The sequence below is a fragment of the Megascapheus bottae genome, chromosome 5 (genome assembly GCF_031878675.1).
Source record: "Megascapheus bottae isolate mThoBot1 chromosome 5, mThoBot2.hap1, whole genome shotgun sequence".
NCBI lineage: Eukaryota > Metazoa > Chordata > Mammalia > Rodentia > Geomyidae > Megascapheus > Megascapheus bottae.
Window position 1 is genome coordinate 63,466,194 of NC_143513.1, and position 18,372 is coordinate 63,484,565.

General features: G+C 36.4%; 1 protein-coding gene across 8 annotated transcripts in view; it reads right to left on the minus strand.

Moving 5' to 3' along the window:
* The window catches only part of Cadps2 (calcium dependent secretion activator 2), a 426,292-nt gene that overhangs the window by 128,821 nt on the left and 279,099 nt on the right, over positions 1 to 18,372 (minus strand). For all 8 annotated transcript variants that reach the window (XM_090333225.1, XM_090333224.1, XM_090333226.1 and 5 more), the window contains exons 10-12: positions 13,914 to 14,022; positions 13,052 to 13,252; positions 279 to 415 (exon numbers count right to left, since the gene is read on the minus strand). In XM_090333225.1, the coding sequence (XP_090189351.1) occupies positions 279 to 415; positions 13,052 to 13,252; positions 13,914 to 14,022 (447 nt within the window). The remainder of the gene's footprint in view (positions 1 to 278; positions 416 to 13,051; positions 13,253 to 13,913; positions 14,023 to 18,372) is intronic.

Sequence of the window (18,372 nt, forward strand, 5' to 3'; positions counted from 1 at the left end):
AATTTTTATTTAAAGAGTTTTGTTATCACTCAACCTTCTGTGAACACATTTCAGCATTTATTTGAGTCTAATTCCCTCCTTCATTGAGTGGCACAGCCCTGGTCTTTAAGCATATATAGTTTCCAAATTGGGAAGCAATCAACTGGAATCCTTTATCCCTTGCTCTGACTGAGTGATCAAATGAGTCAAGAATAAAATGTTACTAGATAACAAAGTATTTCTCAGCTTCTTAAATCTTTTATTCTGATATGTAGGTGAGTAGGGAGATTTGGACTCACCAAGCAAGAGTAGGAATCATTCAGTCTGTGATCCAAAGTCTGCCTCTGGAGTATTCTAAAAAGGAAGCTGTGGTCAAGCTTGCAGGGACTAGCTGAAATAAACTCATCCATACCATGTTTCTGAAAACGGTCTGCATCTGTAAAGTCAGAAAAGCATTCATAATATATTTTTTCTGGTTTAATGGTGGCAAATACAGTTCTTGAATAACACAGAATTCAGCCCTCAGGGGAAAGGAACAGTAATCTACTATCAAAGAAAACATGATATAAAGAATTCGGCAGATTAATATAATTTGCAAATTCTTGAAATCTAAATAAATGCATCAAGTAAATAAATTCCACAAATGATTGAGAATGGAGAAACACTACTTCCCTTCCAATTATTTCTAATAGGTATCAGAGGAATCATCTTATTCTTTAACTAGAAGCAAAGTTGCACTACGTAAAATATATTTACTGAAGGCAACAACTGGAGGAAAAAAAGACTCAGGCCTGTTGATGAAAAGCAGCAATCATGGCCAGAAGCCTGCTTTCCAAATGGCAAACTGGGGCAGAAATGAACACACAAGCTTCAGCTGGATCACTTCCAGTCTTCCTTTTTTGTATGGAGCTCTTAATGGGACCAACCTTAATGCAGAAATGGCAATGAATGCTCTCAAGCTTCAAGTTTAAGAGACACACAAAAGGGAGCATCATGTTTGTGCAAATATGCAGACAAAGCAAAACTTCCCAAATGGCACTTCAATCAAAGGTCCATGTTCATTGTTCTTTACAGATTGCATCTTTCAACGCCTATAGACCCTGCGGGTTTATCAAAAGGCAAGCTTTTATGATTGCTTTCATTAATGGTATGTTTTGTCAAAGTCTTCAATGTGATTTACTAAATATATAGAGAAAAAGCCACACACTACCAAAAGGAGTGCTGGGGTGTTACTACATTAGCTCTGCTAGAAACAGAGTGCATATTGGGCAAGCAATCAGTTATCTGAATAAAAGTGGACTCTTCTCACAATGGCAAAGCTGAAGTGCCATTGTTCCTTAAAACTCATAGATAGATGTCTTTCTATCATCAAAAGAAAAGCAGACCTAAATGCAAGCTAAGTGTAGCTTCTAAAATCTACATGGTACAACCCTAAAAACTGTAAAGGGAAGGAGACAAAAGTTTATTGATTAAACCCAATTATAGAGTCAGGCTCATAATAAACTCAATATTGATCTGTGGACATGATGCTAACATAATCAGTCACATTTAGATATTTAGCCCAGATCCTATTGATCCATGTCAAGTTCAACTCTCAGCCATATCTATGGATGGGAGAACTATATAATTCAAGCTGAAGGGTCTTCAGAAATCACATTTTCAAAAAAGATAAGAAACTAATGTATGTTCCACATCGATAACAGTTATCGAAAGGTGAACTTGGAAAGAAAGCAATGAATGAGTTTATTGAAGACATGAGAAATGATGCTGTGACACATGGATAATGTAGCAGATACTTTCCCTTATAGTTAATGATTACTTCTTGAATGACTGTATATATTACAATGGCTAACTCAGTGTTTATTGGATGAATACATATTAGACCCATTTTCCTAAGCCAAGAAATGAGAGAATTCAAATTTCCTTGCACTTTATTTTTCTCTCAGAGAGTATTTTAATATAAAGTTATAGGTATAAAAATCTGAAAAAATCACATGAGTCAGAGAAGATTGAAATAGGAGAAGTACATTAAAATTGGAAGATTATTTTATGTTAAGGAACTTATAGTTTTCATTTTTTTAATCTAAAATTTTCTTTTGTATGACTTTTATAAAATGATTCTTAGTAATAGAAAACATTGGCTGAATTTTATTCATTAGTTCTTTCCCTAGAGAAGGTCAGAGCAAGCAGCTAAAAATAACACTCTTTAATAGCTTAGCTTATCTGTTGAGAACAGACTATGTAACAAAATTCTGAGAAAATTTTGTAGTTCTTTTACTATAAAGGTTTATAGGAGTGCATTTTCTTCTAAAAATAGGGAGTCTTTAAATAAAAATGAGTTTTTGGAAATATTAGTCTAAAGTTCACTTCTGTTATTAAATTAGTTTTTGAATTTAAAATGTAATTTCTTCATGAAATACAACTTGAAAGCATATTATTTACTAATATGACAAATGAACACAAGAATGGAAAATTACTTTTACAACAATTAGATTAGTGACAGGAATTATATTCATTTTAAGTCACAGTATAGACTCTACTTTGACAGTGGGAGAAACAGAACACTGTAATATTTTCACTTAGAAAACAAAGTGAGGTCAGTTGTCTCATACCTATAATTTTAGCTAGTTCTCTGAGTAGTGTGGTTCAAAGAAAGCCTAGAAAGAGAAATTCTTGAGAATCTTAACAACCAAAAGCCAGAAATGAAGCTGTGGCTCAAGGGGTAGAGTATTAGCCTTGAGCAAAAAAGCTAAGGGTCAAGGACAATACCCAGGCCTTTGAATTCAAGACCTTATACTGGCATGCATGCACACACACACACACACACACACACACACACACACACTGCAATCCTTTTATATCCTATCAATATATCTTTTCTAATATTTTTTGTCAGAATAATGTACAGAGGGGTTACAGTTACATTCATCAGGTAATAGGATTACTTCTCACACATTTGATACAATTCTCATGTTTTATTACCTCAATTCCCTCCCCCACCCTCTCCCAATCATCTTGTTTTCCCCCTTCCCTTTCCTATTTCAAATAAACAAATAAATGTATATAAAATACACCAGGTAACAAAGGCAGATACTGTAACAACATGAGATTAATTGTAAGGGCAAAAAAAGAGAAGACAAATAACAGTACATAAAAACAATCACACAAGATAAAAGCTCTTGCTTCCATATCTTAGAGTTCATTTCATTTAGTCTCATCCTATATGACCTTATGTACACAGGTTTTTTTTGTTTTTTGTTTTTTTTTGCCGGTCTTGGGCCTGGGCTCAGGGCTTGAGCACTGTCCTTGGACTTTCTTAAGGCTAGAGCTCTACCAGTTGAGCCTCAGCACCACTTCCGGCTTTTTTCTATGTATGTGGTACCAAGGAATCGAACCCGGGTCTTCGTGCATGCTAGGCAAGCACTTTAACCACTAGGCCAAACTCCCAGCCCCTGTACACAGGTTTTGAGCTATTGTAATTCTGTGCAAGGAGAATCCTAGATGTGTACTAATTATTACAAATGAGGGAAACCACTGAGCCAATGTTCCTTTCGATCACTTAATATGATTTTCCCATGTCTTTCCATTTCTTTCTTTTTTTTTTAATGGAACTTATACACAATGGAATTCTATGATGTCATGTGAAAGAATGACATTGCCCCATTCATAATGAAGTGGAAAGACCTATAAGGGCAACAAAAGAGAAGAGAAATAACATATATATATATATGTCTCTCTCTCTATCTATCTATACCAAATTTTTGTATCTATTTATCTGCAGTAGAGCATCTGGGTTGTTTTCATTGCTTGGTTATTGTGAATAGTGCAAAGATGAACATTTCTGAGCAGGTGTCCTTATCATACCCTGGGTTATGATGTTCAGGATAGATGCCCAGGAGTGGTATGGTGGGATTGCAGGGAAGGTCTATTTTCAGTTCTTTAAGAAAACTCCAAACTGGGAAAGCAGTTGATTTTTGAGGGTTAATTTTATACCATGCTATCTTGCAAAAGTTTTGAATCAGCTCAAACAACTTGGGAGTGGAGTCTATAGAGGGAAAGGTTCACTACCTCTTTCCCTATTTGGATTCCTTTTGGCTTGCTTCTTTTTTTTTTTTTTGCCAGTCCTGGGCTTGAGCTCAGGGCCTGAGCACTGTCCTTGGACTTTCTCAAGGCTAGAGCTCTACCACTTGAGCCTCAGCACCACTTCCGGCTTTTTTCTATGCATGTGGTACCGAGGAATCGAACCCGGGTCTTCATGCATGCGAGGCAAGCACTTTAACCACTAGGCCAAACTCCCGGCCCATTGGCTTGCTTCTTTGCCTTATTGCTCTGGCTAGGAATTCTAATACTATATTAAAGAGGAGTGGGGAGAGTGGGCATCCTTGTCTCATTCCTGATTTTAGAGGAAACAGCTTTAGCTTTTTGCCATTATGTATAATGTTAGCTGTAGGTTTGTCATCGACAGCCTTTGTTATACTGAGGAATGTTCCATGGATTCCTAGTTTCTCCCCTGCTTTCTGTCTAAGTTGTTTTTGGTTTGTTTTCATAAAAGCACATTTTGTATAGTTTCATGTTGCCATAACATATTCATATTTTACTTACCCCCCAACCCTCAAAACTGAGGTTTCAGTAGGGGGCCTCAAACTTGATTAGCTGGCATTCTACTTACTTCTTTCCCACTTTACATCTTGAGTCATACATTGGATTCAGATTTTTACTGTTTAATTGGAGATCAGTCCTTTGGATTTTTCTGCTCAGGTTTGCTTAACACAACAATTTCTCAAATACCTTTGAGTAACTAGGATTATAGGCATGAGTGCTAGTGCCTGACTTACATTTTATGTGTAATGACACAGAATGCCTGATGTGGTTCAAATGATAGAGCACTTGCCTAAGAAGTATAGACTTGAGTTAATTCACTAATCCTGCCAAAACAAAACAACAACAAAAGGCATCACCTGAAAAAAAATCTACTTTCAATCAATTAGCATTACCAAATTTGATACTTTAAAAATGGTTATTATAGCCAGGTGTGGTGGCTCAAGCCTGTAATCCTAGCTACTCAGGAGGCTGAGATATGAGGACCAAGGCTCAAATCCAGCCCAAGAACAAAAGGACCTGAGACTCTTATCTGAAATTAACCTCTAGAAAACGGGAAGAGGGGCTTGGCTCAAAGGTATAGCCTTGAGCTGAAGAGCTCAAGGAATGCCCAGGGTGGTAGTCTTGAGCTGAAGAGCTCAGGGACAATGACCAGTCTGAGTTTAAATCTCATGAACCATAAAAATTTCATTATATCATTTTATCTTCAATGAATAAGTATTCAAATACAGATTTTTTAATAACAAACTTCATGATACCACTTAAATATTCTTTTATAATGACAAATTTCAGCTCAGTTTTTCTTCTGAGACAGTGTAAGAAAACAATAGAATCAAGCCAAGGTGAAATGAGCTTAAACAATGTGCCACAATATTGCCACAAATTGTGATGATTAATGTACGGACTAACTACAGACGTGGGACATGGCAAGTGAGGAGGCTGATGGAGTTTCTATGGCAACAGTTGGATATATGCTTCAGTGTCTTTAGGTGGTTCTGTCACCAGGTGGGTGAACAGTGGACAGCACAAAGCTTAAATAGAGGAAGATTAGTATTTGCCAAAGATTTAAGAAGTTATAGAGGTTTTATTTAAGTGAAACCTGAACATATAAACGTCTCGTTAGAACAACAGCTGTAGGGAGTCTAGGAGAAAGGATATGGAGGTTGAAGGTGTCCATTTAAACTGTTAACATTGATTTAAAACTAGCTAGCCTAGAAAACAATGGTTGCAAAGTACTTATCAGCTACAGAATGGGCACCATCTACCCTGGTGATGTGGGGAGAGAGCAAGAAAGAAGGAAGGGGTGCTCTGCAGCATTGAATCACCATTGGTGAGATCCATGAGGTGTGCTGAAGTAGGACAAGGACCAAGAAGAAGCATCTACCAGCCAGGAGCAGGTCTCCTTTGTGAAACTGGACATAACTAAGGCAGTAAATGAACTGTCTGAAATGCAATAGATCATTCTCTGTCTAGGAGCTTCTCTGAAGGTGCACATGCACTATTCATTCTGGTTGTATATTTCTTTACAACAAACTTTCATAGAGCTTAAAAATGTACAAGAATTTAGAAATGACAGTAAAGGAGTGGGTACTACTTTTGTTTCTACATCAGCCATGTAGCATTGAATTGGAAGAGTTTAAGATTTTAAAATGCTACATAGAGTTAGCTAGGTTCTGGTAGTCCACACCATAAATCCTAGCTACTTAAGAAAGCTAAGATCTGAAGATCATGGTTCAAAAACAACCTGGGGAAGAAAGTTGGTGAGACTTGTAGCTCCCAATTAACCACCAGATAACCAGAAATGGTACTGTGGATCAAAATGGCTCAAAGTGGTAGAGCACTAGCCTTCTGCAAAACAGCTCAGGGACAGCACCCAGATATTGTTCAGGACCCCTGATTAATGCCCACCAAAAAGAAATAATATACATATATATAATCAATGCATTCTTATTTTTATGCATGTTTTTAATGAAGATTGAAAAGTAATGGTTGATATGTAATTTGTTCACAATTCAGTTATTGAAGCAAATAAATTTCTAGCTTCCTCCCCACCTTTTCTTTGGCTGACTCTGAGGAGTAAATTCAGAGCCTAGGCAAAGTCTCTGAGCCGTTTTGCTCAAGGCAAGCACTCTACCACTTGAACCAGAGCTCCATTTCCAGCTTTTTCTGGTAGTTAATTGGAGATAAGTCCCACAGCCTTTCCTGTCCAAGATGGCTTTGAACTGTGATCCTCAGATCTCAGCCTTCTTAGTAGCTAGGGTTATAGGCATGAATCACTGGTGCCTGGCTTCTTAGATTTCTACTTTGGTCAAAATAGGGTGACAGTGAAGATGACCTGCACTTACAAACTGACATGTTGAACTGAAACCCTTTTACACAACAACTTTGGATTATTAAAAATAAAAACCCCTGACATTAGGATGTAACTGTTTTTTGTAGTTAACAACACAGAAGTGATATTTTCATATAGAAAATGAAATTGATGCATAGGAAAAATGGAATTACAAATAAGCAAAAGCAACCCAATAGGAGAAAAAAAATAATATACTCAGCTGGGTGCAGTGGCTCATGACTGTAATCCTTCCTAGCTACTCAGGCAGTTGAGATCTGAGGATTTCGGTTCAAAGCCAGCCTGGGCACTAAAGATCATGAGACTCTTATCTCCAAATAACCACCAGAAAATCAGAAGTGGTGCTGTGACTCAAGGTGTAGGGTGGTAGCCCTGAGCTGAAGAGCTCAGGGACAACACCCAGGACCAGAGTTCAAGCCCCACAACTGACAAAAGAATAAATAATTAAAAATAATATACTCAAGTAAAAGAAGACAAATGCTTTCTCTATAGAGTATGGACTGCTGTTACATGCTAGATGCATGAGGAAGTAAATTCATAAAGTTAAGTGGAAGTTTATACTGGTATTTAAGTATTAAGAAATGTAGCATGTGAAAGGGTATCAATGTACGTGAATTAATGCACCTTCTATCTGGCAAATATCATGTAACCCTTTTACTAATTACAATAAAAAATGCAAAAAAAGAAATGTAGTCTAAAAATAAAAAAGATGGCAGCTTTAATGGTTTGCTTTAGACATTATTATTGAAAATCAAATACTATATGATCATATACCATGTATATACTAATTGTATCATGTTCCAAAATCAGTAAAAGAAAATGAAATATGGGATATTTGGGGGCAGAGAAAGCAAACAAAGGTAAGAAAAACATGCATGTCAGTCCAGTAAGGTGGTAGCATATTCTGTTAGAAAGGGAAAAAGTAATAGCCAGGACATTAGTTAATCCTTCAGCTTACTGCATATCCCAAGAATTTATACACCTCCACAGACATGGAAAAAGGGGAGTAGCATAAATTCCATTAGCACATATATCCATAAAAATGTATTTGTGGGGCCAGGAGTTTGGCCAAGTGATAGAGTGCTTGCCTAGCATGCATGAAGACCTGGGTTTGATTCTTTGGTACCACATACATAGAAAAAAGTTGGAAGTGGTGCTGAGGCTCAAGTGGTAGAGCTCTAGCCTTGAGAAAGTGCAAGGACAGTGCTCAGGCCCTGAGCTCAAGCCCAGGACTGGCAAAAAAAATGTATTTGCATTTAGAGCTTCAAAAAGACAAGGCTTTCTTCTAATAAATTTGAAGTTATAGATTTGATACTTTTGTTTTGACTGTTCTTTAGTATTCAGTGTGTTTCATTTCAAAACTCAGGTTTTTCACAAAAGCTGTAAAATAACATATTTCAAATAAAACTCAGAAATAAAGTAGCAGTAAGACCTTCCAATGAAATGCATCAACCATGGGTATGTCAGCTATGAATCTACCTATTCTTTTCTTTTACAAATAGGTTTGTTAACAGTAAAAATAGTACCATATGTATAATGTAACTTTTACTTCACTTAAAATATACTATTTCTTGGCAAGTTATTAAGTCTTTGTAATCATTTTCTTTGTACTTGTATAAATGCTTTATGCAAGGTTGTATCTTCCAGTGTGGAAAAGGTTGTTTAAATGGTTATGCTGCTCTAAATGTTCTGAAGTTGACCACAGGGGAGGTGGCTGACCCTATAAACTGAATCATTAGAATATTCAAGCAATAGAATCAAGGTAGTCACCATAATATCTTTAAGCAAAAGAGAATAAAAAGAACAAAAATACTTACCTTTACCAGCTACAGGTCAGCAAAGAGAAGGGAATATTTAAATAAGTAAGGTATACACCCATGCACACATATTATATGAGTAGCTGTTTTAATTTTATGTTACTTTTTCAATTTCTACGGATCAGTCCAAAGGTGGTTTTGAGAGATGATGTGGAAAGGAGAAGAATTCTACTGCAATTGAGCAGGGAAGGAAGGGTCTGAGCTGGAGCTAATTCAGGACAACTCTCTGATAGTGGTCAGGAGCAGCATTTTCCTGATCAGGAAGAAACACATTTCCCTCTTTCCTTGTCTTTGTTTGGTTTACTTTTATCAATTTATTTGGTTTTAAACTCAGTGCCTTATGCTTCTTCTACCACTTATGCTATACCCTCAGTCCATTTTTGTTTTATTTTTTTTTTCAGGTAGGTTTTATGTTTTTGTCTGAGGTCAGCCTTGGATCATCATCTTGCTACCTGTGTCTCTGGCAGAGCTGGGATCAGCTCATGCATATGTGAGAAGTAGTAGAGAGTAGGAAAACCTCAGTATTCAAGACTAATGAGAAGGGTGTTCAACTCTCACACTGCCTGGAATCCTGCTTGTTTCCAGCAGTCACCATATAAAACCTCATACCTCATAGCTTATTATTTTGAATATTAAGAAGGTTTCGCATCCAGAAGTGGAGAATGATAATCTGAGATTAAAGACAGCTTCTTCCACTCAACAAAACTGATATGCAAAACACAAAAGGTTAGAGCTATTTATCTCTGCGTCTGAACAAAGCTTCACAATATTTTCACGATGAAAGCTACCATAAGAAATTATGATTTTTCAAAAACTATCATCAAAAAGAAAATCTTTATAGAAATTTGAGAAAGGAAGAAAGAAAACATGAAGAGAGGAACAAACCAAAGTGACCACAGATCCCATACACTATAAGCAAAATATATGCTAGAAGAAAGGTAAGAATTTATCTTTAATGTAAAAAAATCTATTCCAAACACAGGTAAATAAAGACTTTACATGTGTATAAGAAGTTGATGGAAATACTAGGACTGTAATATATGAAAGGCCACAGAAATAGTTCAAATGCAAAACACCAAAAAAAAAAAAAGGATGGAAATGTAAAGTGATTGACTAGCCAGGACATTTTCAAAAAATCAACTTGGAGTTCTTACATCCCCTGATTCAAGATTTACTAAGCTTCAGTATTTGAGACAAAAGCAAGATAAACAACCTGATCAAAAGTAAACTTGTATTGTCAGTTGATTCTGACAAATGTACAAAGACAACTAAGTGGGTAACAGCTTCAATTTATGGGTATCCATGTGAGATCCAGAGGTGATGATGTACACCTCATCATGTAGACAGGTTAACTCCAAATAGGTAGATGACGTGAAAGTCAAAAACTTGCAGAAGATAGTACAGAAGCAAATCTTTTAATTCTACATGGGGCAAAAAAGTCTTAAGAATAACATCGAAAACACATCTGCTTAAGGAAATAGGATGTCATAATCTTAACAATTAGGAGGATAAGTCAGCAGAATTGTGAGTTTGAAGCCATCATAGATCATAAGATATAAGCAAAAGCAAACAACGACAAATAAACAATTAGACGAACCTCAATACAATTCAGAATTACTTATTTTGAAAGATGATATTAAGATATATGAAAAGACAAGCACAGATGAATTAAAATATTTGCCAATTATATATCTGATAAATATTAAGAGTCTTTTAGGGACTTTCAAAACCAGATTGTAATGAGAAAAAAATCATTATGGTCTAGGCATAGTACCACATACCTATAATCCCAGGTACTTGGGAAGTGAAGATAGCAAGATTACAGTTTGGTACAAGACTGGAAAAAGCACAAGCTATTATCAAGAAGAAAGAAAGAAAGGAAGAAAGAAAGAAGGGAGGGTGGGAGGTAAAGAACAAAAGAATGTAGGTATAAAAGAGAAAATAAAATATTTGAAGAGAACTAACAAAGCAGATAAATGATAATCAGATAACAAATAAGCACTTAAGATGAACATATAAGGATAGCCTTTACCCGCTGACTCATACTTCTAATGCTGGCTACTCAGGAGGCTGAGACTGGAGGATCAGGGTTCAAAGCCAGTCTCAGCGGGAAATACGGTAAGAAGTAGAAGCTGTGGTTCAACTGATAGAGCTCAGGGTTGGTCTGGGAGTTTCGCCTAGTGGTAGAGTGCTTGCCTAGCATGCACGAAGACCCGGGTTCTATTCCTCAGTACCACATACTTAGAAAAAGCCGGAAGTGGTGTTGAGGCTCAAGTGGTAGAGCTCTAGCCTTGAGAAAAGCCCAAGGACAGTGCTCAGGCTCTGAGCTTAAGCCCAGGACTGGCGGGGGGTGGAGGGGAAGAAACAAGCAACAAACAAACAGAAGACAGAAAGAAAGTGAAGTTGAAAACATGCAGTTTTTGCATATCAATAAAATCAGAAGAAAAAAAGGCATCAATCATCTAGAGGAGGAAAATGAGGTAGAGTAAGAGCTCTGACTATTTTATGCTGTGGTGGAGGTTGAAAAATAAAAAAAAAATAAAAAATAGGGAGAGACAAAAGTTCTCTCTGATAGAGAGAATGCTGACAGAGTCTTGTACCTTGATACGCCATGAACTCATGGCCAATAGATACACATCCAGTCAACACTTGCAGAAGTAGAAAAACAATGCATCAGGCGAGGCTGGGACATAAAGACCTAGGTGAGCCTTCCAGTGTTTCCCTCACTGTGGGTATTATACTTGGAGCATGAACCATGTTCTTCTATCCCCAGGTGCAAAAGTTTGGTAAACATGGTGTAAGGGAAGTAAAAGAGTTTAGACTTGAGTGAGTGAATACAGACTATATGGGACCTAGACAGTCCATGGTTATGAGCAATATGAACCATATGCCCTAGGCAATTATGGACTGATAGCAATCTAGATGTACATGTTATTTTCTATAATTATATATACATTTTATATAATCTTTATATATACATATGTATATACTTATAGACATCCATCCATCCATATATTTATTTTATATAACCCTTCCAGAGTTTTTCAGTTTATTCAGGTTGTAAGGAAAGGAGGGAAGGGAAGGGAAGATGTATTGACTGACTTGACATCTGAGACTGAGCTTCTCTGAATGGATGAGCTCAAGTTTTGGAACACTGATCAAAGAGACAACAGTCTACTCTCCTGAGTTTTGATGGAAATTCTTATTTGCTGTTCTGTGGTCTAGTTGTAGGACCAGGCAGAAATGAAAATAGGTACTAAAATGAACTCATTTTGTTTCCTTTTTCAAGATGACAATAGCACTAATTCAAACATAGGAATAAGGATGTTTGATATCCAATTAAAATTAATATTAACTATTGTCAAGTAGTCTACTATAATTTAAAAATGTGCTCCAGATGAATTAAAATAATTTATGACACGATATGAAGTTTTTACGGGAAAATAATGAAAAAGAATCCATACTCACCTTTGTTTATTTGGCCTAAAGAGCCTTTAAGATACTCAGCTATGATACTGAAGGGTGTTTCAATAAAAAGAGAGTGCTTATGAAAAGTAAAAAAAGAAAATAATGCATGTCAAGATGTTGCTACCCCAGAGTGGAATCTTGACAATTAAAAAATATAACTTGGAGGCTAAAGATAAAGACACATTGATTTACTAGAGGGAGAATCAGAGAAGTTTTACAAAGGAGGATAAGATATTTGGCTTAGTGACTATTAAAGCTCCATTTGAAGTTGTATCTTCCACTATGACACAACTTTCAATTAATCAATAAGAAATTAAAATGAAAATGTACAGATCTTGATTTAGATTACACAGAAAATGACATTTGTATTTTGGAAAAAGAAGCATGGCATTCATGATACTCTATCCTTCTACACGAGAATAAAGCTTTATGATCCATGGGTGCAGTTGAAAACACTTGTACAAAATGATTACACTGTTGGTAATATGTAATCTTATCAATAAAATCTGATTTTGAAGTACATACCTCTTTTCTACAGGACATGTAAACTGAAATTTCAATAAACTGAATAACACTTAAGAAGCCTTATGTTATTTTCTCATGTGCTATTAAGATTCCCAGAAACATACGAATGCTTGGCATACCAATGATTAGAAACATGTGTGTCATTTTGCCAACAAAATATAAAAATTAGATAACTGATTCTATGACAAAGAATAGAAACTATTTTTAGTTAATAAGGACTCTTGTTAATGACATAAACTAGAAGACTAAATAAATCTCTGTTTTATTTCTTATTAAGGTTATTAATTGCTAAATTATTTTCAGCATAACTTACAAAGCTGAGCATCTGCATGGAGATTTCCTCCTTTAGGATTCAGCTTCTGGGTTTGGACTGCAGGAACTGGTTTATAAGATTGACCAGTGGCTCGATACATGGCCTGAACCCATAATATTCTGTCCTGTTCATCATCACTGGCAAATATTACAGTATCCCCTTCTTTAACAGCATTAAAAAACATCTGTCCTCCTTGAAGGCCTGTGGGGGGAAAAAGATATTAAAAGGCACATGATTGGAAGGTTTTACTTTCACTTACTAATTGGCTCCTTGGGTATGAATGAATTTGTAAAAAGCTGCTTAGTTAATTTGCAGTTGAGGATTAAATCTATCATCCAATACTTGAAGGGAAACAGCTGCTCAGATTCTAACCCCCCATACTTTGAAAAGAAAGAACACTACAGATTAAGTAGCTATATCAACTTGGAAATCATCATTAGCTCAGGGAAACAGTCTATGACACAGTGGTATTCTGTAAGATGAAGTAAACATACTTTACAGAAAGGACAATGTACTCTGACATGTCATGTCAGAGGAAGAACTCCTTCATGCCAGCATATTTACTGTCAATACACAGGGAAGTGCAGAAGTTATTCATATATTGCTGATGTCCTCATACAATTTCTCCATTCCTGTCACTTTTACATATTTCCCTCGCTGTACTAAAATATTAGAGAAGGCAAATCATAACTAAATGTAACCTCTAAAGGATATAATTTGAAGGCTAGTGCTCTGCCTAGTTATTCAACTGAAATCCACACCTGCACTTATCAAGCAGAGTTTGAAAGTAGAGAAAACATAGGTTTCCTGTGGTCCTTCTGCCCCCAGGCTTGCCAGCAGAAGTGGCTTTGCCTAGACTTACCTGAGTGGGGTGCTGTGTAATCTACAGTATAGCCTTCCAGCTGCATTAATTCTTGAGGCTCAGACTTCTTTTCTCTATAGCTGCACATTGCAAACGTGTATTGGCTGACCTGATTGTGAAAAAAAGGCAAAATGTTTATAGATTGCTCATGTCAAACTGATCAAATTTAGCTTTAGCTTTGTCAAAAGACTTCAGCACCAGTGGCTTAGGCCTGTAATAATAACCACTCAGGAGGCTGAGATCAAGAGGATGGTGGACTGAAGTCACACACATGAGACCTTTTCTCAATCCAAAAGTTGGACATTGTGGCAGTTATCTGTCATGTTCACTACATGGTAACTTAGATCAGGAGTTTGATAGCTTCAGGTGAGACAAGGAAAAAAATATATCTGTGAGTCTTCATTTCAGTGGAAGAGGCTGGATGTGCTAGCGCAAGTCTGTTATATTCTGGGTATGGCAGGAAACAAAATGCAGGAAGATCACGGTCTGGGAACGAACCTCAGCAGGAAGCAAGATACCATCTCAAAAATAGCCAGTGTATAAAAGGGTTAGAAGCATGGCCTAGTGGTAGAGCTCCTGCCTGGCCTAGTGGTAGAGCTCCTGCCTAGCCTAGCAGGAGGCTGTGAGTTCAAACCCTATTCTGCCAAAAAGAGACTGTTTTCCCAAATAAATAATACGATCCATAGCTTACATAGAAATGATTCTATTCCAGGATATTTTTCAAACACATTTCAGAGATCAAAGCACCTTTCATTTTTCACCTTGCAGTTAAGCCTTCCATGGGTCTAGCATTTCCCAATTCAATGACTCCCTGGTGAAACTTCTGCGAGTATTAATAGAAACACTATAAAGAATTATTCTGGTTGGAAATGTTTGGAACCAGTAGGTTAAAGAAAATTTTTTTCCTATTACTTGAGCAGTTCTTAGAATCTTTGAGGAGAACACATATTGTAAATTGAGTATAATAATAGTATTCCCAAACTCAGTAGCCACAATTAAAAGCATGCTTATTGCAAGTGATTTAAGTCAGGTTAAAAAATGGACATGAATAAAAACAAAATGGGTTGCTATTTCCCATATAACTCTACAAAAGAAGGAAAGGTGGGGAAAGCCAGTGGTAGCCCCAACAGGATTTACCCTGTCTACTGTTAATTGGCCTTATTTCCTTGTGCTGAAGTCTCGCTTGGCTAGAATCCTAGCTGCCCACAGCTTGCCACAGCTGCCACAGCTCAGAGATCACCTCTCAGATAATCTGGCTTGAACTTTAAAATATATTTGAATGAAATACGGTGTCCAGGGAGAGAAAACGCCATCAGTTTGGTTTAAGAGCTCACATAGGCAGCAAAAGATGCTCAATGCTACATTAGGTAAACCCTTGGAAGTTCACCCCAGACAGAAGAAAAAAGGTGTTGTTCCCAGCAGGAGAAAGAGATATTTGGTGGATTAATAAACAAAATATCTGGCAACACATGATTCTGAAGAAACAGATTAGTGTGAAGTATTTCACCTTTCCATTTTAAAACATGAAGTAAAATGAAGGAAACAGAAGAATACCTTTCAAGAGACAATGATTAATCCAAGAATGTCATTATGAAAAAAATCAACATGAATTATATTTAATGAATACAAGTACACATGGAGATTTTCTGGGGAGGAAGAAATATTGCCTGTATACTGAACTCTTTGAAGAACATGAATTTATCTGATAATAAATACAACAATGTTTGGTATGCATTTCTTTAATCCAGAAAATCTCCTCAAATCACAGGCTAGGGAAACCACTGGACAAGTGCTCAAAGATATATTTGCAATGAGCTCACTACCATATTGCATAGAAGAAAAAAAACCTGGAGACCTATGTGGGTAATTATGGCATGCCCCAAGACTATAATACTCCGAGTCCTTGAAAGAAATAAGACAGGAGGCGCCAAGAGTTTGGCCTCGTGGTAGAGTGCATGCCTAGCATACACGAAGACCTGGGTTCAATTCCTTGGTACTACATACATAGGAAAAAGACAGAAGTGGTGCTGTGGTTCAAGTGGTAGAGCTCTAGCTTTGAGAAAACCCAAGAACAATGCTCAAGCCCTGAGCCCAAGCCAAGGACTGGCAAAAAAAAAAAAAAAAAAAAAAAAAAAAAAAAAAAAGAAATAAAACAGGATTTCCCAAATATTTCTAAGATAGGTATAAACATTTCTAAGATAGAGTAAAACATACAAAAAAATCACCATAACAGAAAAAAACATTGTATATAATAGATGGTTAGTAGATGGTAAGAGTATCGGTCATGTACAATTTTTTTCAATATTCTGCTTTTTCTCTAAAAACAATAGGGGCACAATTTAATAAAAAAAAAGAGAATAAAGCTATTTCCAGTTTGAAAAAATGAAGTCATTGTTTTATTCGAAGAAAGTAAGAAGACCGATGTCTCTTTCTTCTCTTTCCTCATTTTGCAGGTTGACAAATGAATGCTACTGGCTCCCACAAGATTCCAGTTTCCTTCTGTCCAAAGATCTGACTAGGAGAGCTAGGAATAAGACTCACAAGCAGGATAATTACCTAGCCTGCATAAGGTATTAGATTTGTTCCTTAGCTTTACAAGGAAAGGAACCTTTTTCGTACATGTGGGGATTTCTTTTCTTTTCTTTTGTTTGTTTTTTGGATAGGAATGAATGGTGGAGGATAAATAATAGCACACAGTTCTAACCAGGGACTAATTTGACAGAACATTTACCTAGACAGTAAATGTACCCTAATTCAATCCCCATAAAAAAAAGCTCAATAATATATTAACATGAATATCTGTGCCATACAGTTTTGTGGTATATGAGAGAATATGAGAGCTTTTGGTGTCAGCTGTCTTTGCCAAGCATTGTGTTTTCAATATATATATTTGTATATATATACATATATATATATTTGCCCATTTCAATGTGTAAGCAATAGCATCTTACTGTTACTTAAATTTATAAACCTAAATAACAGTTTTGGCCTGTGCCAGTGGGGCTGAGAATTTTCCCTTATGTTCCTTTCCTTTCTTTCTCACTTAGTTTACATTTTATACTTCTGAACCTGCAAAGGATGAGCACAGATACTTCTGAAGCCTTTGGAGCCACAAGTTCAGTTTTAAAATCAATTTACTGTGACTAAATGCTTAAGCAAAAAAGCATTTAAGGGAAAAAAAGGCTTACTTTAGGGTTGGGGTTTTTAACTTTCAGTCCATCACAGTGAGAGAGCAAGGCAGAGTAGAAAAGTTAACCTTGCGCATAAAGAAACACACACACACACACACACACACACACACACACACACACACAGAGGATTAGAGAGAGAGCACATATGCTAGCAAGCTCACTTTTACCCTTCTATTTTGTTGAGTTGGTATGTAAGGCCTGGTGAGTGGGTCTTTGTTCTCTTTAGTTGAGTATTCCTGGAAATGCTCTAACAGACACACCTAGAAGTGTGTGTTGCTTCTGTATTAACATAATAAAATGCAATGACAACTAAGACCATCCATACAATCCATCAAAAAATTACTTAGAATATTAGTATTTTTTTTGCCAGCCCTGGGGATTGAACTCAGGGCTTGAGCACTGTCCTCGGGCTTTCTCAAGGCTAGAGCTCTACCACTTGAGCCACAGCACCGCTTCCAGCTTTTTTTCTGTGTAAGTGCTATCATGGAAATGAACCTGGGCCTTCATGCAAGCTAGGTAAGGAGTCTACCACTAGTCCAAACTCCCGGCCAAATATTACTATTTTTGAGACCCATTCTATTGCCTAGTAATTGGCTCCTTAAAAAAATTAGCATTGCATATTCACTTTAAAAGTTCTAGATAGGGCCTGGCTGGTGGCATGGTCCAAATGATATGGTGATAGCTATATACCAAAACAACAACAACAAAACAAAACTCAAGACCACATTCAAGCCCCAGAACCAGAAAAAAAGAGGGAAAATCTGGAATAAGACAAGGATGTCTGTGTTCACTACTTATATCCAAGGAAGAACAATTAGGAAAGAAAAAGAACTATAAGGCATCCTTTATATGAGAAATGCAGAAGTTAAATTGTCGGTGTCTCTTGACATAGTAGATATAGAAAATCCTACATGCCCTATTAGAATACTGTTACAACCAATAAATCAATTTGACAAGTTATAGGACACAAAGAACACAAAAATCAATATAATGTCTCTCTATATATTAACAATGACTAAACTGCATAAAATACTTTTAAATATAATTTACAGTAACTACAATAAAAATATAAATCACACTGGAATAAAATGCAATTTATTTCTGCAACAAAACCTAATCAGCACTGACAGAAGTGATCAAGGAGACACAAAGGGGACAATATCTCTTTCGTTTTAGAAGAATTAGTAGTGTTAAAATGTGCATTATTCTAAGAAAATGTCCGTCTTAAATCTGTAGTGATTCAATAAAAATCCATGAAAATATCAATG